We start from the raw sequence: 26,714 nt of genomic DNA, 5'->3' as shown, positions 1-26,714 counted from the left end.
CCTTTGCAGTGGCCAGGGTTTGAATCCAACATGCGGCCCTTTGCTTCATGTTGTCCTCTCTCTCTCTCTCTCCCCACTTTCCTGTCTGTCCACTGACACTATCTGATAAAGTGAAAAGAAAAAAGTATACACAGTGTATATATCCATATATATCCATGGTTGTTGTTGCAAAGGCTACAAACTACTGCCCTCACTGTCTACCTATGTGTTGTGGATTTCCAGGAAGCCATGCAGGTGATTGGGATCTCAGGAGACGACCAGACTCAGGTGCTGCAAATCGTCGCAGGCATCCTCCACCTGGGAAACATCAGTTTCATAGAAGCAGGCAACTATGGGCAGGTGGAAAGCCCGGACTGTGAGTAAGGCAATACAAACACAACACATCAGACACAATGGATTAATTCATCCATGCATGTGCACAAACATTCCCACCTGGCGTATAAAATATCCTGTTTTCTCCCCAAGGGATGTGAGAAAATTAGAGCTCACCATGACAAAGCAGTTCCATGGCAGACATCCTGCTAATTGATAGAGGTTGTGCACATCAGTACCACCTTGTTTATCTTCTCCTTTGCTTGCTGCGTGGGGATTCTCTGCACAATAGATAATTGGTGTTTACATCCAGGATGGCAGATTTACCATTCTACATTGGCTACAATTTAAACTACTGCACACTGTACTCAGTCAAGTCTATATTTACTGCACACATACACACTCAGGCAGTCTTTACATTTTTAATCTTGGAGCTGAACATATCTGAATCTTTATTACAAGCCATAAAAATGCATTATTGATGCCTGTGTTGATTTGAAATACTTTTGTGTGCTCCAGTGCTTGCCTTCCCCGCTTATCTGCTGGGCGTTGACCCCAACCGTCTGCAGGACAAGCTGACCAGCCGGCAATGGTCAGGGAAGAATGAGTCCATTAATGTGACCCTTAACACAGAGCAGGCCACGTACACGCGAGACGCCCTGGCCAAAGCCCTCTATGCACGACTCTTTGACTACCTGGTGGAGGTAGGTCACTTTCGATCTCAGTAGCAACAAAAGAGATCAAATGAACAGGGCAATCCTCTTTTTACTGAGATACATACACACATTGAGATAAATGCTTCTGTGTTTAATACTTCCTTCCTGCCTTTACTCCATCCGTCTTCTCCAGGCCATAAATAAAGCCATTCAAAAACCACACGAAGAATTCAGTATCGGAGTTCTTGACATTTACGGCTTTGAGATATTCAAGGTTAGTCCTCCTACAACTTACAGTTCCATCATATTTACATGCAGCCCCTAAAATAACAGATGTTAATTTTACAGGTGATACAGCACAGCAGGATTTGTTTTACTGTGGTGATAATCTGACTTTGACTGGATTGTGTTCTCCCTCCGCAGAAAAATGGCTTTGAGCAGTTCTGTATTAACTTTGTCAACGAGAAACTGCAACAGATCTTTATTGAACTGACTCTGAAGGCTGAGCAGGTAGTTACATTGCTTTCATAGCTGCTGTAAATTCTGCCACGTCTTGGTTGGTCTTTTGTGTCTCTCAACATTGGTACTGTGCACTTTATAAAGACAAAGAGGGAGCTTCCGTTTAATCAAGTCTGATTATGGTTGTGAATATTTCAAACCCACTGCCTTGAAATGCTTTTTAACCTGTTTTCTTTTGAGATCCTTTCTTAATTATGTCTTCTAATTTTGTCTCAGGAAGAGTATGTGCAGGAGGGGATAAAGTGGACTCCCATTGATTATTTCAACAACAAGATTGTGTGCGACCTCATTGAAAATAAATTGGTAAGCTCTTGAGTGCATCACTAACCAAGGATCAACCAAAAAACCAACAAATAAACACAGGGTTAACACAGATCAATTTGAACTTTTTCATGAGAGGAACTGAACTAGCGTGTCTATGGTTGCCAGAGACAAAGTCAGGAAAAAAGGTGTGATCACAAACAGCCTTTTTCTGTCTAGACTTTTCCAAATGTGTATTATTAGTTGCAAGTGGTGATTGTTTGTTTCCAGTAAGATTCATCCATACCGTCCTCTCCTTGCAGAACCCTCCTGGTATAATGAGCGTGCTGGATGATGTGTGTGCCACTTTGCATGCCAAAGGAGAAGGTGCAGATGGCACTCTGCTGCAGAAACTGCAGGCCGCCGTGGGAACACATGAACATTTCAACAACTGGAACTCCGGCTTTGTCATACACCACTACGCTGGCAAGGTAGGAACCTGAAATCGGTAAAACTGACACTCCTGTAGCAGAAACACTAATGACAAGATGATGTATTATATATAATCGAAACAGTTTGTTGGCTGATGTGTGGTGTGATTGAGGTTTTTGTCCAACCAAGACAAAGTAAACATTTGTCGTCGCATTAACACATTAAACCGTAAGTGTTTTTTATCCCTACTAAATAAAAAGCTGCATCAGAAAATCTGAATTCCGTAAAATTATCCCAAACTGTTATCACCGCATTACGTGGTAGTGGCACGGAATGTGTGAAAATTCCGTGTGGCCACCACAGAAAACAATGTTAAAGTTAAGTCAATGAGAAGATGATGTAGCATTAAGAGCGACAACGGTAGCCGGAAAATCCGATTCCTAAACCTAACCAGTTGTTCTTTTCCTAAACTAACCCGTTCTTCTTTTCCTAAACCCAATCCAATGTTATTTTTCTAAAATAAGCCTTTGATGTTTTCCTACACCCAACCCGTTGTTCTTTTCCTAAACTAACCCATTCTTCTTTTCCTGAACCCAACCTGCCGCTGTATATGGCCATCCCGTTCTTCTTTTCCTAAACGCAACCCGTTGTCACACCGTTCCCCCACAACCTTTTCCTTAACTTAAGGGGATGGATAGATTTTACAAAATTGTTCCATTGGCCAATCACAGACTATTAAGGGGCCGTGTTAATTTCCCAGAATTCAATCTAGGGCCCATCCCAAATTGTTTTGTGATTCTGTGAAACTGCCACACATTTTGAGTTAAGGGGCTGTGTTCGTCTCACAGAATTCTTTGAGATTAGGTTGATAAAATCTACTGTTTGCCTGTTTTTTTAAAGTTGTAATGTTTGGTGTCATCTCAGGTGTCATATGATATCAACGGCTTCTGTGAAAGAAACCGGGATGTGCTATTCCCTGACCTCATTGAGCTCATGCAAAGCAGCGAATAGTAAGCCTCTTACACCAATCGGATGTATTCACTCATAACAAGTTTAATTAAAAAAATACAGTGAGGAAATCCCTTAAATTTGTCTCTACAGTAACTTCATTTGCAGCCTGTTCCCTGAAAACCTCAACAATGAGAAGAAAGGCAGGCCAACCACAGCCAGCTCTAAGATCAAGGTGAGAGTTTCAACTGAGAGTAACTTGAAATACTTCAACAATTGTAGCCTTCATTTCCCCCCACAGTTTAAATATGCATGAACACAATAAAGAAAGAATTCTTTGGGTGTACTGTAACAATGAATTTGATCACACGCTGTTTATTGACAGAAACAAGCTAATGATCTAGTGAACACGCTGATGAAATGCACTCCGCACTATATCCGCTGCCTCAAACCCAATGAGACAAAAAGACCAAAAGACTGGGAGGAGAGTAGGTCAGTATCCTCCCGGTGAAAAACGTGTACACTTAAACACATAGTGAACTCTTCTTAAGTAATAATGGTATTCCATCTGTTTTTTTAGGGCTAGGCATCAGGTCGAATACCTTGGACTGCGGGAAAACATTCGTGTAAGAAGGGCTGGATATGCATACCGCAGAGTCTTCAACAAGTTTATGATGAGGTGAGTTTAATCCTTTTTGGAAGGGTTCATGTATTTCTGGGTGTTTTCCTGAAAGAAGAACAGCGCTCAGACACACTCACAAAGTGGTTGACTTTTGTTTGATGTGTGTGTGCACTTGTTGTATCCAGGTATGCCATTCTGACAGCTGAGACATGGCCATGTTGGAGGGGTCCAGAACAGCAGGGGGTCCTTCACCTCCTCCGCTCTGTCAACATGGATAACGACCAGTACCAGATGGGACGCACCAAGGTCTTCGTCAAGAACCCTGAATCGGTAACCAGCTTTTTATATATTTCAGTGTGGGTTGTATTTTGCATCTGTATAAATCCATGGTGGAATGTAACATGGTGCATGTGCTTGCATACTGTACTTTAGTACACATTTGAGTTACTTGTACTTTAGTTAGTATTTCCATTTCATGCTACTTTGTACTTTAACTAATCATTTACAGATTATAATATTGCATAAAAAGCAAAATGATCTTATAAAATATCATGCAATGTTATAAATAAAACTGCTCAATGTTAGCTTCATCCCAACAAAGGTAAAATGCCATTCAAACTATAATACATCAGCAATAAGAATCTATTCATGGACTGTGTGAATGAAGTACCACTATGGGGTACTGCAACTTTTCTTAAAGGACGCTGTAATCATTAGTCTTTTAAAATTAAAATTAAAATCAAACGACAATGTAAAAATGGTGTTACAATGTAAAAGGGGTCACTGATGGACCTACAGAGAATTATCCCCTGATTCCGCAGATACTCTCTGCTTTATGTAGCTTTGGCAACCCGTTGTTTACTTGTCAGCCAAAACTTCTGGGTCACTCTCACTGCTGTCATAGCTTTGTTTTCAGCCACAGTTGGCAGCTGTGTTTAGCGGGGGAAAAACACTGTAGCACCAAACAGCAGACAGACCCAGTTAGACACTGGCTGGTGAACATAGTGGAGCATTTAGCTGCTCAAGAGACAACCATTTACCCTGACAGAGGTCAAATGGAGTTGATATCAGACTTGACTCCCCAGTGGCTAGAAATGATTGAATGTTTGAGTAAAGAATGTGAAAAATGTCTCTACAGAGAATTAAGATCTGCATCTTTTGTAAAGATACAGTTTTAAGTACTTCAAACGACATGCTGTGACATTTTGTGAGCTGAGATTTACAAAGCAAATTGATGGAAAAACTAGAAATGAGTGACAAAATATAATCTCCCCCTTCTCATGTTGTGTGCTCCACAGCTTTTCCTGCTGGAGGAGATGAGGGAGAGGAAGTTTGACACATTTGCCAGGATCATTCAGAAATCCTGGAGAAGATACATTGCCAGGAAGAAGTATGAACAGATGAGAGAGGAGGGTGAGTTACAAAGACAAAACCTCTCCATGTTGTTCTCACCACAATTACACATTTGTAGCTGTGTGATTCTGACCGTTTGTTCATCCTTGCAACACAGCCTCAGACATCCTGTACAACTCAAAGGAGCGGAGGAAGAACAGCATCAACAGAAACTTTGTCGGAGACTACCTCGGCCTGGAGACGAGGCCTGAGCTGCGACAGTTCCTGACCAAGAGGGAGCGTGTCGACTTCGCTGATTGTGTCAACAAGTATGACCGCAGGTTCAAGGTGAAATTTCACAAAGCATTGTTGTGTTTTTTTAGAATAAATTTGAGTTTTTTGTTAGATATGTTTACAGTAAATGAAGCACAAGTCTGTCCCCTTCAAAGCCGTATTGCAAAGTTTTTGCCGCCACCATGAGGAATTCTAAGAAATGAAAACAAACAATGACGAATTCTCTGTAATGACAACAAACCATGACAAATTCTAAGTAATGACAACAAAACTGTTGCTGCGTCCACATGGTAAAAGCTTTCAGTTTTTTCCACCCCACTCTGGGGGTAAACTGAACCATGTAAACTTGTTCTGGAACAACTTCAAAATACAATTATGAACCTGAAAATGAGCTGTTGAAAATGTTATGGGCACTTTAAGTAATTATCTTCACTGGAGTTTCTGCGAAGGATAGTCACCTGACAATACTAGTTTCTGAACACATCCATACTGAGAAAAACAGAGAGTTTTGTGGAGCTCATAATCTTAATTAGCTTTGTATCAACTCATTTGGCAATGGCTTGAATGTAATGGACATTCATTAAAAAGGTTTTAATAGGAAGATAGGATGGCTCTCTGTGGATTTCTCCTTTCTATTATTGCTCACAGTTCTCACTTCCTTTTTTTCTCTCCCAACCCAGTCTATCAAGAGAGATTTGATCATGACCCCCAAAGGCATCTATCTGATTGGTCGAGAGAAGGTGAAGAAAGGACCTGAGAAGGGACAGATAAAAGAGGTGCTAAAACGAAAATTGGAGTTTGGAAGCATCAGTGGTGTCTCTCTCAGGTAGGTCTCTAGTTCACCAAAGATGTTCAACTACCTGGTAATAGCAACATTTGACATTTGTGGTTGAAGCTGTTGTGGAAAATACAAGAACTGGCATGCTGCTTTAACAGTCAATAACCACTGTGTGAGAAGTGTAGAGTAAATATAGCCTGTGAACATGTTCTGCAGAACCGAGAAGTCACAGAATTTTATTTTATTTTGAGTTTCATCTCTGCCAAGAACTTGACCTTTCCAGGGCCACAAACATTAATCATGCATGATCAACTCAAAAAAAGTCTTGCTTGATTTACATTATATTAAGTTTATATAATGTTAACATAAACATAACTAACAACTTAACTCAAACTTAACTAACAACTTAATATTACAACTTAACTTGTAATATTAAGTGCATTCACTCAAGTACTGTACTCCAGTACATTTTTGAGGTACTGACACTTTATTTGAGTATTTCCATTTGTTATGTTACTTTGTGCTTGTAGTCCACTCATTTAATTAGAAGTTACTCAAAAGTTACAGAAATGTTTACATAAAAACTTTATAAAATACAACACTGTGTTAAAAAGTAAAACACTTGTTCCAACCTATTCGGGCATTAAAAAAACAGTGTCTTGTGTCAGTGATGCTCAAGGCTGTCATGTTTCAGATGTCCATGAGTTGATAGAAGTTCAACCAAAGAGACATTTCCCTTCTAACTTCTCACATATATTTAAATGACTGTCAAATAAGTTTTACATACAATCTAACTATGTCTTCCTCTGCCATTGACTTTTCCCATAAACTGACACTTCAACTTCACTGAGCCTTTAAACTTTGAAACCTTTGAAACCTAAACTCTTTTCAGTATCACCATTGTACTTTCAGTACAGCTTGACACAGCTTTAACATATTTAACTACAGCTACTGCTGCCAATAACATTTAATTCAAAATTTAAAATTGGGTTTCTTTGTGTCTTGATCTTAATGGGCTTTTTTTTCTCATCAGCACAAGACAGGATGATTTCTTTATCTTACATGAGGTCCAGTACGACAGTCTGCTGGAGTCCAACTTTAAGACAGAGTTCCTCAGTCTGCTCTTGAAACGCTACGAGGAGGTGACCAAGAGAAAACTGACAATCTCCTTTGCGGACAGGTAGAGGAACCTACACACTCAGAGAGCACATATTTACATAGAAACACAAATCCCTTACACACTTTATTCCTATTCAGACTAGAGTTCAGAGTGAAGAAGGAGGGCTGGGGTGGAGGAGGCTCCAGGGTGGTGGTGTTTCAGAGGGGTCAAGGGGACCTGGCCCAGCTCAAACCTGCAGGGAAGACCCTCACTATCACAGTAGGAGATGGTCTACCCAAGTCCTCCAGTAAGTAAAAAAAATAATAATGACACAGTACACTGTAAAGAGAAGCATGGCAAATTAAAGAAAAGATTACAAAGATCTAACTAACTATACATACTGTAGATTCTTGTTTATGCAAATGTTAACTATTAGTAGTTAATGTTTAACTAAGGTTTTTTTCTCCAGAACCAACCAAGAAGAGTGCTCAACAGTCTCGTAGTGGAGGAAGAATTAATGTTGCCAGCAGAGGTAAAGTTACAACTTATATATTCAAACGTTGTATATTTTACTACACTACATTTATGTGACAGCTTTAGTTACAACTTACTTTGAAAATAAAGGTTTTACAGTCAAAACAAAGGAACATCTTGTTGTGAAATATGACGTATTGTTGTAGATTTTCCTACCCAACAGGAAATAAAGTAGTAGAAATTAGCTTCACTTTAACCAGCTACAACAAAATTGCTGTATACACATAACAGGCAGTAAGAATACAATAATACAGTATAATATAACAGTGACAGGAGTCATTCTGCCTGCTTTGACATTTTACTTGATGTGTTGCTACTTACTTAAGTAAATTTGCCCAAACACTTCATCCACATTTACCATTTCAAACCCACTATATGACTTAAATTTGAGATAATATCTGAGGAGAAGCAGCTGGTTACTGAAATCTGGAGGTTTTATCTTTACTTTTGTTCCATTTTTTCTCTCCCCAGCGCACCAGAATGGAGCAGCCAAGGTTTCTAGAGCCCCTTACAACCCACCATCAGATATCACATACTCGTCCCCACACAAACAAGGCCGGCCGCCCAGCACAGCTCTACCAAAAATGGGTTCCCAGAGGGTCCCCCGAGTCCCAGCCCACAACCAGTACAACCAGGGGGACATGGACTTCCTCAATGTGCCTGACCAAGGCATGTCAGGGTACGAAAGAGCCCTTCTTGAGATATAAAAAAAAGGGAAGGATGGGATGACTATGGCATGTGTGGGTGGAGCTGATTAGTCACAAAAAATGAGAGCACCCAAGCTTTTTGAGTTGTTAAGACACATCAGGGTGAGGCTCAGCACTTACTCAGCCCAAACAAATTATTACATGTTTGTGAGAGAGATAAACCTGTTTATAGTTTCTGGAAAGGCCTTGAAACAAACAGGTTTGTTTTTTGTTAATAAATAGGGCATTAAAACCTCCGTCATAGCAAGATAAGATACAACAATCCCTTAAATGTGGGGTCTCTCTTAAAAGGCATGGAGTTGCACTCGTTTTCACACGAAAGGTAACCGAAGTGTGAAAACATAGAGCTTGAATTGAAATCCTCTTTACTTTAACACCTCCACACACTTGGCCAATCACTGCCTGAAGTGGTCAAACAAGTTGGATTGTTGGTTTCTGAAAGTTACAGAAATTGTCAGACACATTTTGGCAAGCACTTTGTTTAAAACATACTGATGTGAAATATGTTGCTGGGATTAACCAAGATTGATGAGTTTTTACTATAACACTTGCTTCTGTATTATTAGCATTTTTGTGATTAGAAGTTAAACAACAATTCATTTGTATGTTTACAAAAAACTACAACTAACATGAATTTTTAAGCAGCCCCACAACACATGCAATAATCTGGGGCTAGATGTTTAGTAATCTGTTTTTAAAAATGTTGACGTGAACTTCTGAAACAGAAATCAAAGTTTTGGTATGACTCAGCTCTCTATGTGCGGTACATACTGTTTATGAAGAAACCATGAAGATAAAACCTGAAAAACATTGAAGATGAAGCATGAAAAGCATTCACAAATGAAGATATACAAACCGGAATGTCCTCTCTGTGGTGTGACTCTCCCTGTCTGACCATTGAGTCTAAAAGAAGCTTTACGAGTCTCTAACTCTTCATCACCTCCCTTTTCTCTCTTTGTCACAGGAAGCAGAGGAAAAGGAGCATCAGTCAGCGACCTCCTCCTGCTCCTAAACCACAGCCTCGGCCCCAGGGGCCCCGCTGCCGAGCAATATATCAGTACGTTGGCCAGGACACGGACGAGATCAGCTTTGAGGTCAGCGAAGTGTTCGACCTCGTCAAAGAAGGTGTGTTGAAATGAAAAGGAAAGCAAGATGGACTGTTTACACTTTTTCAATTTGCAGATGCATAACTTGCACTGTTTACATTCACACTGTTTACTATCACTATTGAGCTTGACTGTTTACATTTTTTCAGTTTGCACATGCGTAACTTGCACTGTTCACATTCACAATGTTTTTTGTTATTATTATTATTATTATTGTTTCTATGTTTTTCAAATGCTGCCTTTTAAAATTGTTTAATTTGTACATTTGTAGTACATATGGTAGATTTTACATTGATTAGCATTCTGTGGACAGCTAAGGAAAAATGTCTTTGTACAGGGAAACCTATTTCCTCACTGTGCATACGACCATAAAACTTCAAAAATTGAAATTTGCAAATTTCCCACAGTAATTCCTGAAATATCTCTCTGCCCATTTCTCTGTAGATCCATCAGGCTGGTGGACAGGCAGGATTCGAGGAAGGGAAGGTCTCTTCCCTGGTAACTATGTGGAAAAGATTTGAGCAGGACTTGATCCGTCCCGGTGGACGTTTTCAATGTCTGAAGAGAAATATGTGTTTGTTGAAAGCAGTGCACACTGTTTGCTAAAACTGCCTGTGAATTGTTCTTTTAGTCCATAATGGAAACTTAAGCGTGGACCTCTTCACAGCCACGAGCTGCTCAGATTTCATCTGTTCAGGTTCTGAATGATAGCAACAAGATCTTTACCTTCACTTTACCTGCGATCCCACAACACCTTCCTTAGAGCTGTTACTTCACTGAAAATGAATCAAAGCTAAAGTTGAGAACACATTCTGAATATACTGCATTGCTTTCTGGTGTCTGCAGTGTTTATATTTCCAGAAGCTTTTCTCCAAAGCAACGTCCAGTACTGCTCAGTACTCGTGACAACGACATCAGCATAAAATCAAATAATAATACATGTCTTTATATTTTTATTTTACTGAACTGGTTGTTCGCACCATAACAAACCTGCTTCAAAGCAAAGACATGAGAGAGACAATACTTTTGATCACTGTTTATTACTAATGTTGGTGGTTTTTCTCATATATTTTTTCACCTCAATAAAAGAAAAGAAATATATTTTCATAATTTTACCTCAAGGAATTTTGGCACTGGTTTTGGTGGTATCACCAGTAAGAAACTTATCAACTTTACAGTTTAAAAGTGTTTATTTCTGCCAATTTTGCATTTTTATTTTTTTTGAATTGTGGATTTTGTAAATTACATAATTTGCTCACATTAATCAATACCTGTTTTTGTATGGAAAATAAAGGGTTTACACCTAATTGATTTTTTGTCTTTTATTTCTTAAAACATTTTTTATTAAAAAGTTTCACCTGGTTAAGTCAAGAAAAATAAATAAATAAAAGGAAAAGTGCAGCAGTGTAACTATTTATGTTTTATTCTTGTTCTTGTGCTTCAACGTAGCACTTTAGAAACACTGGCAATTATTAATATTTTGTATATAGCCTACTCTATGAGAAGCAAAGTTTAATTAATGACTGTGTGAATAAAAATATTTCTTGAAAAAGTATGAAAAGGTCAGAAAGTCAGAACATATTGGCATTGCCGATTTTACTGAACACTTTATATGATTAATATGACAATAGAACAGTGCCAGTTTGCATAAGTTTAGCCTTTTGTTCTTAGGACTCTTGAGTAATTTTGTTGCTAATGCCTATGTTTTTTGGCCAAATGACTAAAATTTGGAATACATTGCTACCTTTACTTACAGTAAGTATAATATGTGAATAGCCTACTTCTACCACCACAGAATTTCTAACGCAAATATGTAGCTTTTACACAAACACACACACACACACACACACACACACACACACACACACACGCACACGCGCGCGCACGCGCACGCACACACCATAGAGTAGCTGTTCTTTCGCCCACGCAGAACGTTCATTCTTTTATTTTGAAATGTGCATCGCTGGTGTTTGTCAGAGGCAGCGGAGGCAGGTGGACTGGTTGAACCTCCCAACTAGAGAGAAGACCTGAATGCAGCAGCTACTTGTAGGCTAACACCTAATGCTGTAATCAGTCCCTTCCATGTCCTTTTTGTCGGTTTGTGATATGTAAATAATCAATTCGTAAACATGTCAGATAATTACGCTAAAATACTCAAAGACTTCATTATCGTAGTAAACAAAATTAAAAAAAGTGATTCCATTCCAGACATTCCTTCAGTGACATGTTGGCCCAGAGATGTTAAACCGTTCAACACGCTTATGAGTGACGTCACAATCCTGTGCAACAGGATTGGGAGCGTTTCGACGCACCTGTCGTACCATCTGGAGCGGAGCAGCACTGACACACCGAACAGACAACTGCAGCAGAGGTAAGATCCAATCATTTCTGATAAATTAGACCATAAATTAACACGTTTTGTATTTATTATTATTATTATTTAGAATTAAACTATTACAGCTCTTTGATGAAAAAACAATAATTGAAGAAAAACTGAAAACTGTCACACAGAAATCACTAAAATATTGCTGTTGTTGCTATTGCTGTCAATAGTGAGTTTATTGTGTCCTTGTTTCATGAATTAACATGTTAATCTTATAATAATGCATATTTGTTTTACTATAACATAGGCCTTACCACACTTCAGTAATCAATCAAGACATATCCACTGAATGGTCTATACTGTTGCCACTCAGTGCCACTTTATTAGGTACACCAGCGCAGTCTAATTCAATATAACAGCTCTGCAATAACATCTACCATTACTTTACAAAGTTTATGATGACAGCTTATAGTGAAATTGTCTGAAAGGGGTAAATAATTGTTTACTATTAAGGTAATAGCTAAATGTGGTGTTTTATCTTATTATTTTAATAGGTGTTTTGTTTCTTTGTTTCTTTCTTCATTTACTAAATGCATGGTATTTGAAAACAATGCATTCCATGAATATTCTTTTTTTTTTTTTTTTTTTTTGACCTTTATTTAACCAGGAAAATCCCATTGAGATTACTAATCTCTTTTTCAAGGGAGTCCTGGCCAAGACAGCGGCACAGATCACAACAATTCCATACATTACAGACAATTACATAACAATTTCATAACAATTTCATAAAACTATTTAAAACATTTACAGACCATAGATTTCATTTCCAAACCTTTGAGCAAGAGTTTAAACTGACCAATTGCAACCACTTCCTTCAATTTCCAGAACTTTTGTAAATTGTTCCATGTTGTGGGGGCAGAATAGTGAAATGCCACCGTGACTGACACCGTGAATATCCAACTGCTCCACAAGTATAATGAATCAGTCATAGTCTTAAAACATACTGATGTGACTGTGAAAACAGTTGTGCAAAGTCTTTTGTTTCAACAATACATGCAGTAATATTATTATATCACATTATTCTGAACTGGGCCATTCTGCAGAATGAGTGCTTATACTTTAATCTTTCTCTGACAAGCCAAATAACTTTATGAAAGTGCAATGCTAAATCACTGGAATACCCCTTTAAGCAAAGGATCGGTTCGTCCCTTGTTAGTTTACTTAGTTTTTTGTTTTGTTCTCAGCAAAAATACACTGTTTAAACATATGGTTGGAAAGGGTTGTGCTTTATTCGTATATTTCCCTTTCTCACAGTAGCTACTTCCTAAACGACTACTGAACGTTCTGAGAAAGGGTGCACAGCCACATTTGAATACAAATATAAATACATCTTTTGAAACTTATTTCCATAAACCACCTATACAAACACTTTGACAAGCCTACTGGATTGACGCCCAGTTTTTCTGCTGAGAGAACAACTGACACACAAGTCTGTAAGGCTGCAGGTGTGTTTTAATAAATCAGTGGCTCTGCAGGTGTCTACTCCAGTGAAAAGATGGCAGGAGTTTTCTCCTATGAGAGTTCAGAAATCGACTGGTGTGAAGACAATTACAAATACTCTGAACATGTAGTGGAGTACTTCAACACTGTAAGTACTACAGCCTTTATGTCAATATATCTTTATCTTAATTTCTCACAAAATAATATCTATAATAAAGTTAATTTAACTGAATATTAAGTAAATGTCTAATTTCCATGATCTCACAGTTTTGTTGCTTGATTGCAGATGAGCAGCTTTTTTTTCTTCATTATATCTCCCATCATGCTTTACCTTTTGCACCCTTATGCCAAAGAGAGGAACTTGGCGATTCACATGGTCTGGACCATGATGATATTTGTTGGTCAGTCACCCTTTTTTCTTCTTTATTCATAAGTTCCATGTTTATCTCTCTGTGTCTCTCACCATTTCATACACTGTATCTTATTTAAATCTCAAAAAAGTCATTGTTGAATCCCTGTGTTGTCAGCATACATCTTCCACACACAGATTTAATAGTAACTAGAGCTGTAATAATGAGCGACTTGTTTTGATAATTGATTTCTCAGTTATAATCAGTTTCATCAAAGAGGATTTACCCTTGCTTTATGTGAATAAATAAAAAGTAAAATTATTGCGTAATTTATGAGGAAAAAAGCAATATTTAGAGGAGTGTTTGTGAGAATGACCTTAGATTTGTGTAGCCAAAATAATGTTTTTGCTTATTTCTTCTCGTTAATCATTTTATGATCAACAGATTATAAACCAATGTTTACAGAATCAGAAGCTATGTCTAAAACTTTAGACTTTGCATTCCTTATGTGTTTTCCTTTCCCCCTATGTCCTTTTTCTTTGGCCCAACTGTGTGTTTTGTCTTCTATAATGAACACATAAATTGTTTTACATTAAAAAGACTCTTTTTATAGGGATCTTCTCTGCATACTTCCACATGACACTTAGTTTCATGGGCCAGATGTTGGATGAGCTGTCCATCCTGTGGGTGTTGGCGATGGGATATGCTGTCTGGTTCCCCCGCAGACTTTTCCCTTCTTTTATAAAAGAAAGGTAAAGCAACCTGAGTTTTAACCAAACAAGAGAACAAATAGGCCAAGCTGTTTGTTTCTGTCTTTATTCATCTCTATATGTTACTAAGGACTCAAACACAGCTCAATAATCTTTTAATTAAACCGAAAAAGACAAACAATGACAGAGTGTTTCTGATGCCTGAAACCCAACCTGTGCTGGTCATGGAGCCTGTTTGACAGAGTCATTAAAACACAATGTGGGACTGCTGTCTTTACCTGAATGTGACAGAAAGGGACTCTCACTATTGTGAAAGAATGAAGCTCCACCCAAACTGTGTAAATATTTCACCACAAGGTGGGGAAGAATGAATAGAAATTTGATAAGCACCTGCAAATAATCCCAAAGCCTTGACTCAAGAACCTCACGTTGAGTTTACAATTTTCCAAAGTCATGGGTTGGTCTTCCTGAATGATGGATTACTGAACGGACCTACCAGACAAAGACACAGTGACCCAAGAGATTAAGGGGGCAACTTTGGCAACTTTACTGAATGTGAAACTTTACTGTTTTGGTTCACTTTTAGTACTCTCATAGTGTTGTGTCCGGCCACAGTGGCAGCTGTTATCAATGGGAAAAGGTCTAAAAAAATGCAATGTGTAATAGTGCTTAGCACCAACTAGCAGCAAGACAAAGTATAGCAACTTGCTGCTAAACATATTTGAGCAGCTGATGAGCCAGATATTTTCCTTAAGAGTGGGGGGAGACCAAAATCAGAGCTAAAAACAAAGCAATCTTTGGACTTGTCAGGTGGCCGGAAACACCACTTAAAATGAATGCTAATGTTGCTCTATGACTGCTGGATGTGTAGCAACTGTTTGCTAACAAGGTTGCCATGTCAACGTAGAAAGTGATGATATGTCAATTTTGTGTTCACAACTTGCTGCCCACAAGTAGCCATAAAGCTAATATATTGCATGTTTAAGAAAACCTGCATCTCAGGTTTTATGTAATGTGCTGTAATATTTTGAATAATAACTGTGCAGAGGAGTCTCATTGATATGCTGTGACAGGAAGCTTTGGACAGAAGTCAAACAGTATGTCTTCATCTCAAGCGTTAACTAAATACTGAAATTCAGGTGCAGTGTTTGTTCAACAGCCGCACCTGAGAGTTCTGGTTCACCTGCAGAATATCACTGGATCACTCACATCTGATGTTTTTCTGTTCATACTTAGGTCCACATTTTCAAGCCTCATCCTGGTGGTTACTGTCATCACAACAGTGTCATCATTTGTAAAACCTACAGCCAACGCCTACGTTTTAAACTGCTTCGGCCTCCATTTACTTTATGTTCTGGCTGTCGAGATGAGATGGTATGGACATTCAGATTTTTCATTCATCTGTAACTGTTTTGGTGCAGTTTTAATCATTTATTATAACCAGTTTTCTTACTTTCTCAGCTGCACTGACCGAAAGGCTCTGCGATTGGCCAAGCTGTCTGTGGCTCTGTGGGTGCTTGCCATCTCCTGCTGGATTAGTGACCGTTTTGGCTGCAGCTTCTGGCAGAGGCTAAACTTCTGCTACCTGCATGGTATCTGGTAAGTCTTGGGTTACTTGTCTCCTTCCAACCCTGTTTCCATACAAATTATGTAAGAACTCAGCTGTGTCTAGCTAGCAGTGTATATATATGAGCATAATCAATTCAGAAAACTATGTTCAGTGCAGAACAAATTAGTAGTTGTTTCTTTCAATGACATGCACGTGTGTATCTATCTCCATTATCTTTTTATTCCAGGCATATTCTGATTGTGATAGCTGTGGCCTACGCCAGCACCCTGATAGCTTACCTGGATGCCAACTATGAGATACCCTACTCTCTGCCTGGACTGCAGTACTGGCCCTGTGATAAATGGGCTGTTGGATTACCTCACATTGTCCTCAATGGTACTACAAAAACACTGAAACGGTGCTAACAAAGTTAAAATCATTTGTAACATTGGTCAAACATTTGTTTTAGTAAACTCCGTTAGTACAGGTTTTCATAAATGGGGACCATCAAAATGATTTAATCTAGTGACCTTTATTCTTCACAACCTAATCCAAGGACACAATCTGTAATCTGAAAAAATTGCTCAACCACAAAAATTAAAATCACAGAAATCCGACCCTCTATAACTCCCAAGTTGATTTTTTCTTACACTACATAGACTAACACTAGACAACAACTTTATTAAGTCAAGACTGTTTTCTGATGGGCCGCCTGGTTAGCACACCTGGTTGAGCGTGCACCCCATGAGACTCAGTCTTTGTCACAGAAGCCGCAGGCTCGGTTCTGACGTGCTGCCCTTTGCTGCATGTAATTCACCCTTTCTCTACCATTTTCCTAAATCTGTCCTATATATAAAAGCCAAAATCTTAAAAAAACAGAATCTTACATAACATAATAAAATAACATACAAAAAATGGATGAATTACTGAATGGGCCTGCTGGGTACAGGCCATGGTCAGACTAGTTTGTGGTCTATATCCTTCATGTTCCACTTCAGGTATTGCTACAGTGCTGCAGGAAAATCCGCTGGATGAATGTATGATGAATGTTCTGTTTTCTTTGAGTTGGAATTTTAAAGTCGGTGGATTTATGAGGACTATTGTTGGATGCTCTTCAGATCTCTGCAGGAACAATTGAGACAGCTAATGAGACCATCTGTCCAATCTGAGTTTGATTGGTTTAAAGAAATGCCATTTAACCATAGCGTGTTTTCCTCCGATCCCCGAATGCAATGTGGAGTAGCCAGACCCTGTCGCTTTGGAGGAGGGTCTGGCAAAGTTAGACTAGTATAGGTAGAACATCACAAATCGAGAAAAAAAAGTTTTTATAGTTGTTCTAAACATTGACACTGAAGATCCAGCCGTCATAGAGAGATTTGAAATTTAAACATGGGATAATTGTGCACATTTTCAGACAGGAAGCGTTGCACACATGAAAAGGGACAGAAATATTTGTGTCAATTCAGACACAGGCTCCCGGCTTGGCATAGCTGGCCAATAATGGTGTTGGATGAGTGTAAATGTTGGATTGTTTCTTTTGAAAGTTACATAATTTCTCAGTCAGACACAGGCCCCCCAAGCCCCAAAAGTTTTGTTTGAGTATCATGGCAGCTTGGGTCAGAGCCTTCAAATAAAATGACTGCTAGGAATCAGTCCAAGCTAGAGAATGACAAAGGAATTTTGATAAATTGTGTATTTTTGAAAAGTTTTTCTTTGATCATGTGTATTTTTTGTATATAAAATCAATTACTAATCACTATTTTCGAGATATGAATGCACATTCTATTCTGTACATGGTGAAATGTTTACATAAAGTTTTAAAATACCACAACATACAGATAGGCTTACACAAAGTTTTGTCTAATTTTGTATAAATACCTGTTCAATAAAAGTGAATTAAACATATTTAACATGTCAGTAACACATCGATACAAGATAATTCTCTGGTCAATTTCTCAAGGAAACTAGTTTAGACTCATTCAGGACCTCTGAAATATTCCTCTAAAGTTTATTTGTATGACTGACCACAACAGTCACATGCAAATCTGTTTCTTTTGTATTTCTTTCTATGTAATCTCTGAACTGTTAAAGGTTCTTTTGTTCAAAAAGCTCTCGATTTTGGGGATGTTTTGAGAATATTCAGGTACATTGTGCCTCCATTCACATGATCTCTTCTGAAGGATACAATAGATACAACAATAGATATGTTACCAAAAGAAATGCACACAGCCTTTCTTTGGACTTGTTCAATAGTGACCTCCTGTGGGTGATGAGAAAAAAAGTACTTTTTACAAAAGTAATCTTTGAATATTAAATTGTGACAGTCAGATGATTTGATTGAGAAAGGTGACAAATAATACAATTTCAAATGGCAAAAAAAGAGTTGTCTTTATATTCTTAGTACCCTGTCAAGATATGTCAAAGCAATAGGCAATGGCAATGTTGTTACACTGATGTTATTCAGCTTCTGTTTGAAATGGCAGATGTTTCATCTGAACAGAAAGCTGTACGTCTTCATAATGTTATTGCTTAACATAGTGTTGGGTAGTTAATTTGTAACAATAAAACTATTGACAAAATGTAAGTGACCTTTAAAAGCATTGTATTTCCCTCTGACATGTAGTTAAGTAAACAAGTTGTATAAAATGGAAATACTACAGTAAAGTATCTCTAAATTGTACTTAAAGGTTAATTCCGTTAAATTATTATGTTAATCTTGAACGTTATAAACATGTGAGTACTTTGGATTGAAAAAACCCGACCTGAATCAGTACGGCCAACACTGAGTAGCTGCAGCTACGTGCACAAGCTTCCACTGAGCTAAAACGGCAGTTAACGGGGCAAGTTTAAGAGGGCCTTTGTGCCTCTTAACAGACACACAATGCAATTACTATGTCTGTACAACATGAACAGAGCCCTTATGTCAAGATGCATTTTCAACTTAGACACTGTTTTAACTCACCTACCCTGTCTTGATCTTGCGGGTGGGTAGCTTGCTTGCCTGGTTAGACGCTAGAGCTAGCCATTAGCTGCTAGCTAATAGCTGCTATTGATAAGTATGTTAAGCCAGGCTTTTGTGAAAATCATAAAGCAGCAGTTCTGTGTGTATTTGTAGCACATCCTTTTTGTGTGTGATCTGTGATCTAGTGTAGGAGAGAAGGAGGCTTGGCAGTGTTGCTCTGTGTGCTAGTTCCCTTAGCTTCCTTCCTCGCCTCCCGCAGCGGACAACAATCCCCTGAGCGCCCGGGGGGTATAGTGGGTGTCCTCCATGTGTTCGCAGTGACTAATTGTACTTTATTTCCTACTAAAAAATAGGTAATTGAGCATTGTAGTAGTTATGACCACATCAGTAACTATGTAACTACATGGAAACAATATGCATGTGCACACTAATAACGTTACTGCCAGCTGTAGCTCATGCTTGAGGCAGCTGCTTCACCTGCCTGTTCCACCTCTCTGTCTGGTTCTTTCCAACTCTTGTGAGGCGAGTTCTTCCTCTGTATTCTCAGGTTCGAATAAATAAGGACGACCATCAAACTCAAAAGGCTCTTCTGTGTGTTGAACACCTGCTATATTCTCCCAGTTTTACTCCAAGCTTCTTCCCTTGTGACCAACTCTGCTCTTTACTCTTCACACACACTCTTGACCTTTATCTGCTACAACTGAACTCCCAGGAGACAATGCTGTTAGCTGCTAGTGATAAGTGTGTTCAGCTAGGCTTCTGTAAAAATCATAAAGCAGCAGTTCTGTGTGTAGTTGTAGCTCATCCAGTTTGTGTGTGATTGATCTGGTGTTGGTGAGTAGGAGGCTTGGCAGTGTCGCTCTGTGTGCTATTTCCCTTAGCCAGGCAGGCAGATTTCGTCCCCACCTTCCTTGCCTCCCAACAACAATCCCACGAGCGGCCAGTGGTTTGGTGGGTGTCCTGCCCATTTGGCGACAAATTGTAGTTAATTTCCCTTCAAAAATAGGTTATTAAGCACAGTGTTAGTTATGACCATATAATTAACTATGTAACCACATGGAATTACACTGCTAGTGATAAGTGTGTTCATTTTTATGATGCATTTTGTTAAATTACTTCACAGTTTTGATGATGCTCCTAAATGATCAAGTAAGTTTAGAAAGTTTCCTACATTCTTGGCAAATTAATACATTCATAAAAACGAATAAATAATAGAGGAATATAGCATATATTATATATAATGTTTATTTTCATGCTGTTTAGGAGAGGGTTTGATTATTATTTCATATAAAGTATTTAATACATGGTTATCATTTGTCAGCAACCATATTAGTGAAATAAATGCTCCAGGAAGCACAATAAGTTATTATAACTCTGTATAAAATCTGCCTAATTATTATTATTATATATTATTATATAGGGGTGTTGCAGATTGATTCAACATTTCAAAATCAACCATGTCAATCCATCTCCATCACTTCTGTTTACTGGTCAACACACATCTGTCACATTACATTTCATGGCCCACATGGGAAGCACTTGACAAATTGCAATTACAATTTCAAACAGCTGGCTTTCCAAATCTGCGCTCTTGATGGATGTCACATTACCATTGTCAAACCATTTTGTAACAGCCCCATAGGCTCTTATAACAGGAAACAGTTTTACTCCATCATTCTCTTTGGATTCTGTGACATTAAGCGCCACTTTTGTCGTGTCAACTTAGGTCACCCTGGAAGTTGGCGTGATGCAAGAGCATTTTGATACGCTGATGTAGCACGGCAACTGGAATTGAATCCTCAGGCTCTGGTACCAGAGGGAATGGACATCATTGCTGATTCAGCCCACCCTTTGTTGCTACAGTTGATGAAGCCCTACAGGGATAATGGGCACCTTATTATTCTACACATTTGTTTAGATGGAGACCAAGTTAATGAAGATGAGCAGGGTCTTTAACACAACATTGAAGATCCACACCCACCACAGCCCAGCAACCATGATGTCTCTCATTACAGAGACATGATTTGAGCCCACCCTTAAGGATAAGATACACTTAAGTTGAAAGTTATACCCCCTATTTCCCGAGGGTGTTATGATGCACCTCAGCTCAAATGAAAAGTTCAAAGTAGTTTAGAAGTAGTAGTACAATATTGCAATGTTTTAAAAGGCTCTAAGGTGGGTTGCAGCAAATGTGTAAGTTTCATTATAACCAATCTAATGACTTTAACTTTGAGACGGTAACTTTACCATTTTAATCCTAAGGCATTTTGATTTGAAGTGACTCTTCATCATCAAGACTTCTGCTGTGTCTCCGAGTGGCGGCTCATGGTAACTGGGTGGTAATAACCCAGGCTAAATCAGCAGGGGATCGTGGAAGTATTTTACAACTGGGAATGTAAACCATCTTATCACTGCTCACTTTCTGTTGTTTCAATTTCTTTATGTATCAAAAAGCCACATAATATCATTTTACATCTTTTATTTTTAGTGATTCATTCAGCAACCCAATCATTTCTTGTTGGTGCTTTCCAATTTCTTTAGATTAGCTTAAGACTTGACCCATGCAGGTCACATTTTTGTTTTCATGTGACCTCCTTTTTTCTTTTAGGCGTCTCTACCTTGTCACTTCTGGCCTTACCAGTGACACCAATGCAGCCGTCCTCTCAGCATGGGACCGGTATGTACTGTATCAAGGAATGATGTAGTGCTGTTTCTCTGTGGTACATTTTGTGGGGGGGATGGCAGTTGAGGGACGAGGCTGGTGATCTTCGTTGTCGGATGGATGAATAACTTCTGAGGGAGTTTGACTGGGGAGGAGTTGTAATAGATTTTGACTGGGGAAGAGTGTGTGGAAAGATAATGGTGCCGAGTGGTGCACTCCCCACCCCGGAGCAACCAAATATTTCATCCATTTACTGTAAGAAAGGACAGAGTTTTAGTCACTTTGTATTTTACATGAAAGTATTAGGTGGTCTTCTCTCCAAGAGAGAGGAAGACCTGTGTTCAGTTCTCACTGCAATACAACCATTATGTCCATCAACCAATGTGTCCCTGAGCAAGACACTTAACCCATAGTGCTCCAGAGGTGTGCAATCTCTGACATACAGCACAGGCATGCCATCCCATCCGGTTTGCGTTTAGTTGGAGCATCATTTCTTTTTCAAAAGGACAATGACCCCAAACACACCTCCAGGCTGTGTAAGGGCCATTTGACCAAGAAGGAGAGTGATGGAGAGCTGCGCCTCCACAGTCACCGGACCTGAACCCATTCAAGATGGTTTGGGGAGAGCTGGACCGCAGAGGGAAGGCAAAAGGGCCGACAAGTGCTGAGCATCTCTGGGAACTCCTTCAAGACTGTTGGGAAACCATCTCAGGTGACTACCTATTGAAGCTCATCAAGAGAATGCCAAGAGTGTGAAAGCAGTAATCAGAGCAAAGGGTGGCTACTTTGAAGAAACTAGAATATATGACATGTTTTTAGTTATTTTTAGACTATTTCGGTAAGTACATAATTCCACATGTGTTCATTCATAGTTTTGATGCCTTCAGTGATAATCTACAATGTAAATAGTCATGAAAATAAAGGAAACGCATTGAATGAGAAGGTGTTGGCCTTTGCTGTACTATGCAGCATTATACTCTGATTGCACTTTCCATAATGTACTTATAATAACTATCTGAGCATATGAGTGCCCAAATTTACCACTTTTGGTGGATGTACATTTAAGGTGTGTTTTTGCCTCGTTTCCAGCTGCCGGTTACAGTGTTCCTGCTCAATACTGGACTTCAAGTTGAAAAATACCGAAATTCCCCTACATATAAAAATCTTAAACTAAGGGGTTTAGACCAAATTATTATCATGACGCTAATGACAAATGTTGCTGGTTATAATCATCAATTTATTGTTCATCGCATTGAATGTGTGATAGTAAAGAGTTTGCTAAGACTAAAACAAACCGTTTTAAATTAAAACATAAAGCTAGCCGTCTTGACCAGTACGTCTGTTTTATTGACTTTTAGGGTGATAGTTCCTTTATTGAACTTGTATCATTTTTTGTTTAATATGTCAGTTTTGAGAGCTGACTGTATGCAAGGCTATAATGCCTAAAGGCAAACAAAAATTACTTTGTCATGCAAGAAGTTGAATAGGACACAGATCACTTAAGAAAATACTCCTTCCATTGTTTTCATCAGGAGCTGCCGAAAAAGATAACCTAGAGGTTGACCACCTGCGCTGTGAGACGCTCGCCTTCAACAACCCCACCAAAGAATTCAGGAGAAAGCTGATCAAAGCTGGAGGGGTGAGGCTGACTGACAGACTGGCTGCTTGACTTCACTAATAGCTAGATGACTGACTGACTGTAGCAAACAATAGCAGCAATCATGTAATGTATATTCTCAAGGTAAATAATGTGCCTGGCTGTTGTCTCTTCATTTTAGGTAATGGTAGTACCAAAGGGCCCTGAGGCAGCAACAGGTTCTAGTCCAGACTGCTGTTTACCGCCAACTAAGAAGATACAAGACCTCCCATGTGTCAGAGGTTGGTCAGCATGCCAACAGAAATACTTGTTTTGATACTTGCATGCAGAAAATATGATGTAATGACCCAAGGTCATCTCAGTAACATTCTTTTTTTTCTTCTTTTTTTAGATTATTTAACCTGAAGCATTTTACACAAAAAAATCTCACAACAAAATTTTGTATAAAAGATATTGCATATATTTGCCAATGTAGTTGTTAAAATCAATTAAACAGTCAGTAACAAAACTAACTAAACTCCAGAAATCCTGCTCATTTAATGCACAACCTCAGTTGTTTCTTGGTATTTAAATTGCTCCAGTTTGTCGGTGCTGATAGCAGGAGTAGTGTTTAAATATTGTATAATAAGTCATAGTGATGTTGTATCTCTTTTAAAATTGTTTTGTATTGGTTGAATTACCTTTTTCTTGTTGTATATTATTCTTCTGTTTTCATTACACAGACAAAGATTTAGTTTTTGTTATTTTGAGTATAGTTCACCCTGATGAAAGCGGTAAATTATTTAACTACAGCTCAAATTAAAAACAAAAAAGGCAGAATTTGGATCTGGGGAGGTTTGCGTCTCTATATGATGACGGTGCTTTTTTGCATCTAAATGTTTTCTCTCTTCAGAAACCCAGCAAATCATGAAGTAATGGCAGCAGTCAATCCGCACAAGCCGACCAAGTAGCATCGCTATTGGCCCTGAAAAGACTCAAGACAACAGAGGGGAACGGAATAAAAAAATGTTTATTCTATGAGATGCGAACGCAGGCTGAGCCACAACTTTTTACCATCAAGGATCATGTGCAAATACAGTGCCAACATTTTCTACATGTGACTGTTCAACAGTGACCTCCTGTCTGCTGTAACATATGTTATAATGCTTGCATAGCTGCTAGCATGGCACGCCCTCCTACTCTGCCTCTGAATGGCTAGTAGTCCTTACCTAGCTACTGGGCATGTGCAACTACCAACAAAGATGGTACAGAAGTGAGATTTCCCACTCTGTAGCTTAAACAGAGAGATCAACACACACGGTGAAAAGAGGAGCTGCAGCAATGTGCAGTACAACAAAAATATGGTGTTTTTAAACAAAAATGAGCATAATATGAGCACTTTAATTTTGCTTTTGGGGAACCACAACTTATAATAGAACTAGAAGATCTCAAATGTTTGAAGAAACTTTGTTTGTGTCTGCTGGCTGCCATCCACTGCTCCCGATGTTTCCACTCTCTTGTTTTCAGCTGCGATCCGTCTTGCAGGCAAGATCCATCATCCATAATTTGTTGAAAACAACCAATGTGTTAAACTCACTTCAGAAACAGTTGTGAAGCAGGGTGAAGACTACAGATGTGTATTCTGACTATTTGACTGTAGCCTGTCCTGGACGTAAACCAGTCATGTCTGCAGATTGTAAAGCTGTGATTTTTCCGAATTATGAAATTCAAGGTCTTCATTTTTCAGTTATGTGTTTAGGGTAAATTATGATGAAGTAATAGGGCCTCAAAGAGGAAGTAAATCTGTTTTTAACCTCCACTTTCCATCATTTGAAGAAACAAAACAAAATAACTCTATTTTATAGCACTATTTGCAAGCACTTGTCCCTAAGGAACTGAATAATTTTGTATGGATGTTTTGTACGTGTGGCGTAAAACGGCATTAGTTACATGCAAACATTTTTTGCCAATGAGAAATTTTCTGCCCTGCATTCATTTAATGTATTTGTTTGTACAGTTTTTTTTTGTTAGTAAAAACTTTACTTTAAAAACAATTATTTTGTAAATTTAAGCCCTCTTAGTTAGTACACAACTACTGTATGTTTTTAATGTACAAATGACGATTATTATTTACTGTAATAGCTGAGCATTCTTTTTAAATCAGTTGCAATCGTTTAGAGGTTTAGGTACGCTCTTGATGACAATAAAACTGTGAAACCTGTGGGGCATGGCTTTTTGGTATTTCTCTCTCTTCCTACATATTGGAAAGGAGGATTTAAAGGTTGATTTCTAGATATCGGGGGACACCCTTGTGTCTTACAGCCAGGTGGGATTTATTTTACTCTGATTTGACTGAGAGGCAGACTAGATCACTTTGAGCAGCAGGACCAGAAGGGGAGGGACCAAGCCAGTGAGAGAGTGCTGACCTTCTGTCACATGCTGAGGCCCGATAATCTCCCATCAAAGTTTGAGCACCACAGAGACCTGATTGCAATGGGCCCTTGCTCCCTGGCTCTGTATAAAAGAGACGTCTTCATTCAGAAGACTACGGCTTTCTGTTCAGATGAAACATCAGAGATTTTAAACAGCAGCTGAATAAGATCAGTGTAACAACATGTGGTGTGTGAGGTTATCAGTCAGATATAACCCTGTTTAGAAAACCATCTTGATGATGCAGAAAAGGTATTGTGCATTAACAAATTTGACTAATTTACAAATTTTAACTGGTTCATATAGTGTTGCCTCGTTACTTTGTAACTTTATTTTAAAAAGTCAAAGTGATTGTAGAATTAAAAGCATTATATTTCCCTCTGAAATGTAGTTGAATAGAAGCACAAAGTTGCATAAAATTGAAATACTCCTGTAAAGTACCTCAAAATTGTACTTAAATGCTGTACTTAAGTAATAGTGAGTTTTTCATGACTTCATATGATAATAGCATTGGCTGGAGATCAATGATCAGGGACTCCAGATAAAAATAACCCCCATGGCTAAATCTGGCACATAACGGATTGGACTATGTACTCATGTTACTTAATGTGCGTTTTAAATAAATAAATCTAAAAAATATTTTGAGAATGTAACATACTGTTCATAAAAAATGGGAAATTGATAACTTCATCATACTAACAATGATAATTATTTTGTAAACATGGAATAGTTGAGAGATATGTTTTCAAAAATGCTAAGATAGTAATTACCCCTAGTGCATAAAAAATGTCAATAAGGTGCAAATCCAAAGTATTCTCAATCTCCCCCACCCTCCAGAAATGTAAATTATGTCTTATGAATATGATGCAACCCCCATTGTTAATGTTATTGATATTGCAAGACTATAAGGAAAAGCTAAAATACGTAAGCAATGTAATCGAACCCCGATTAATCAATTAGCATCATGTGCATTTTACAATTAAAACAGAGCTGTAGCCATTGGGACAAGCTCGCTGTCACTCGAGAAAACCACCAGAAAATGCTTTAATTGTATTTGCAGCTCTGCGACTGCC

General features: G+C 38.5%; 2 protein-coding genes and 1 long non-coding RNA gene across 5 annotated transcripts in view; all 3 read left to right on the top strand.

Annotated features, from left to right (window-relative positions):
- myo1f (myosin IF) overlaps window positions 1–10,882 on the top strand; it is a 21,774-nt gene extending 10,892 nt beyond the window's left edge. The window contains exons 9-28 of the mRNA XM_034880738.1: window positions 223–355; window positions 832–1,016; window positions 1,162–1,242; window positions 1,392–1,478; window positions 1,704–1,790; window positions 2,051–2,218; window positions 3,084–3,169; window positions 3,261–3,342; window positions 3,493–3,599; window positions 3,688–3,786; window positions 3,915–4,059; window positions 5,028–5,142; window positions 5,240–5,409; window positions 6,036–6,181; window positions 7,167–7,313; window positions 7,391–7,539; window positions 7,702–7,764; window positions 8,238–8,445; window positions 9,438–9,598; window positions 10,024–10,882. Of these exons, the coding sequence (XP_034736629.1) occupies window positions 223–355; window positions 832–1,016; window positions 1,162–1,242; window positions 1,392–1,478; window positions 1,704–1,790; window positions 2,051–2,218; window positions 3,084–3,169; window positions 3,261–3,342; window positions 3,493–3,599; window positions 3,688–3,786; window positions 3,915–4,059; window positions 5,028–5,142; window positions 5,240–5,409; window positions 6,036–6,181; window positions 7,167–7,313; window positions 7,391–7,539; window positions 7,702–7,764; window positions 8,238–8,445; window positions 9,438–9,598; window positions 10,024–10,100 (2,496 nt within the window). The 3' untranslated portion in view covers window positions 10,101–10,882. The remainder of the gene's footprint in view (window positions 1–222; window positions 356–831; window positions 1,017–1,161; window positions 1,243–1,391; window positions 1,479–1,703; window positions 1,791–2,050; window positions 2,219–3,083; window positions 3,170–3,260; window positions 3,343–3,492; window positions 3,600–3,687; window positions 3,787–3,914; window positions 4,060–5,027; window positions 5,143–5,239; window positions 5,410–6,035; window positions 6,182–7,166; window positions 7,314–7,390; window positions 7,540–7,701; window positions 7,765–8,237; window positions 8,446–9,437; window positions 9,599–10,023) is intronic.
- A 766-nt stretch (window positions 10,883–11,648) lies between these two features.
- Window positions 11,649–16,896, top strand: acer1 (alkaline ceramidase 1). Of its 3 annotated transcripts, none has more exons than XM_034880741.1 (7): window positions 11,649–11,947; window positions 13,432–13,550; window positions 13,689–13,803; window positions 14,366–14,504; window positions 15,699–15,836; window positions 15,924–16,061; window positions 16,259–16,896. In XM_034880741.1, the coding sequence occupies exons 2-7, from the start codon at window positions 13,458–13,460 to the stop codon at window positions 16,434–16,436; spliced, it is 801 nt and encodes a 266-aa protein (XP_034736632.1). In that variant the 5' UTR covers window positions 11,649–11,947; window positions 13,432–13,457; the 3' UTR covers window positions 16,437–16,896. The 3 variants fall into 3 exon arrangements, with proteins under 3 accessions (XP_034736632.1, XP_034736633.1, XP_034736634.1); XM_034880742.1 differs by having other exon boundaries at window positions 11,649–11,950; window positions 13,438–13,550; XM_034880743.1 differs by lacking the exon at window positions 11,649–11,947 and adding an exon at window positions 12,317–12,392 and having other exon boundaries at window positions 13,438–13,550.
- Window positions 16,897–23,183: 6,287 nt separating this feature from the next.
- On the top strand, window positions 23,184–24,204 carry LOC117950066. The gene is made up of 3 exons (XR_004657806.1): window positions 23,184–23,274; window positions 23,414–23,513; window positions 24,125–24,204. It is a non-coding gene; the product is annotated as an uncharacterized LOC117950066 (long non-coding RNA).
- Window positions 24,205–26,714: the final 2,510 nt, after the last annotated feature.

Source organism: Etheostoma cragini, chromosome 9 (assembly GCF_013103735.1).
Source record: "Etheostoma cragini isolate CJK2018 chromosome 9, CSU_Ecrag_1.0, whole genome shotgun sequence".
NCBI lineage: Eukaryota > Metazoa > Chordata > Actinopteri > Perciformes > Percidae > Etheostoma > Etheostoma cragini.
Note: the sequence above shows the minus strand (reverse complement) of the source record. Positions and strands in the feature narration are given on the sequence as shown.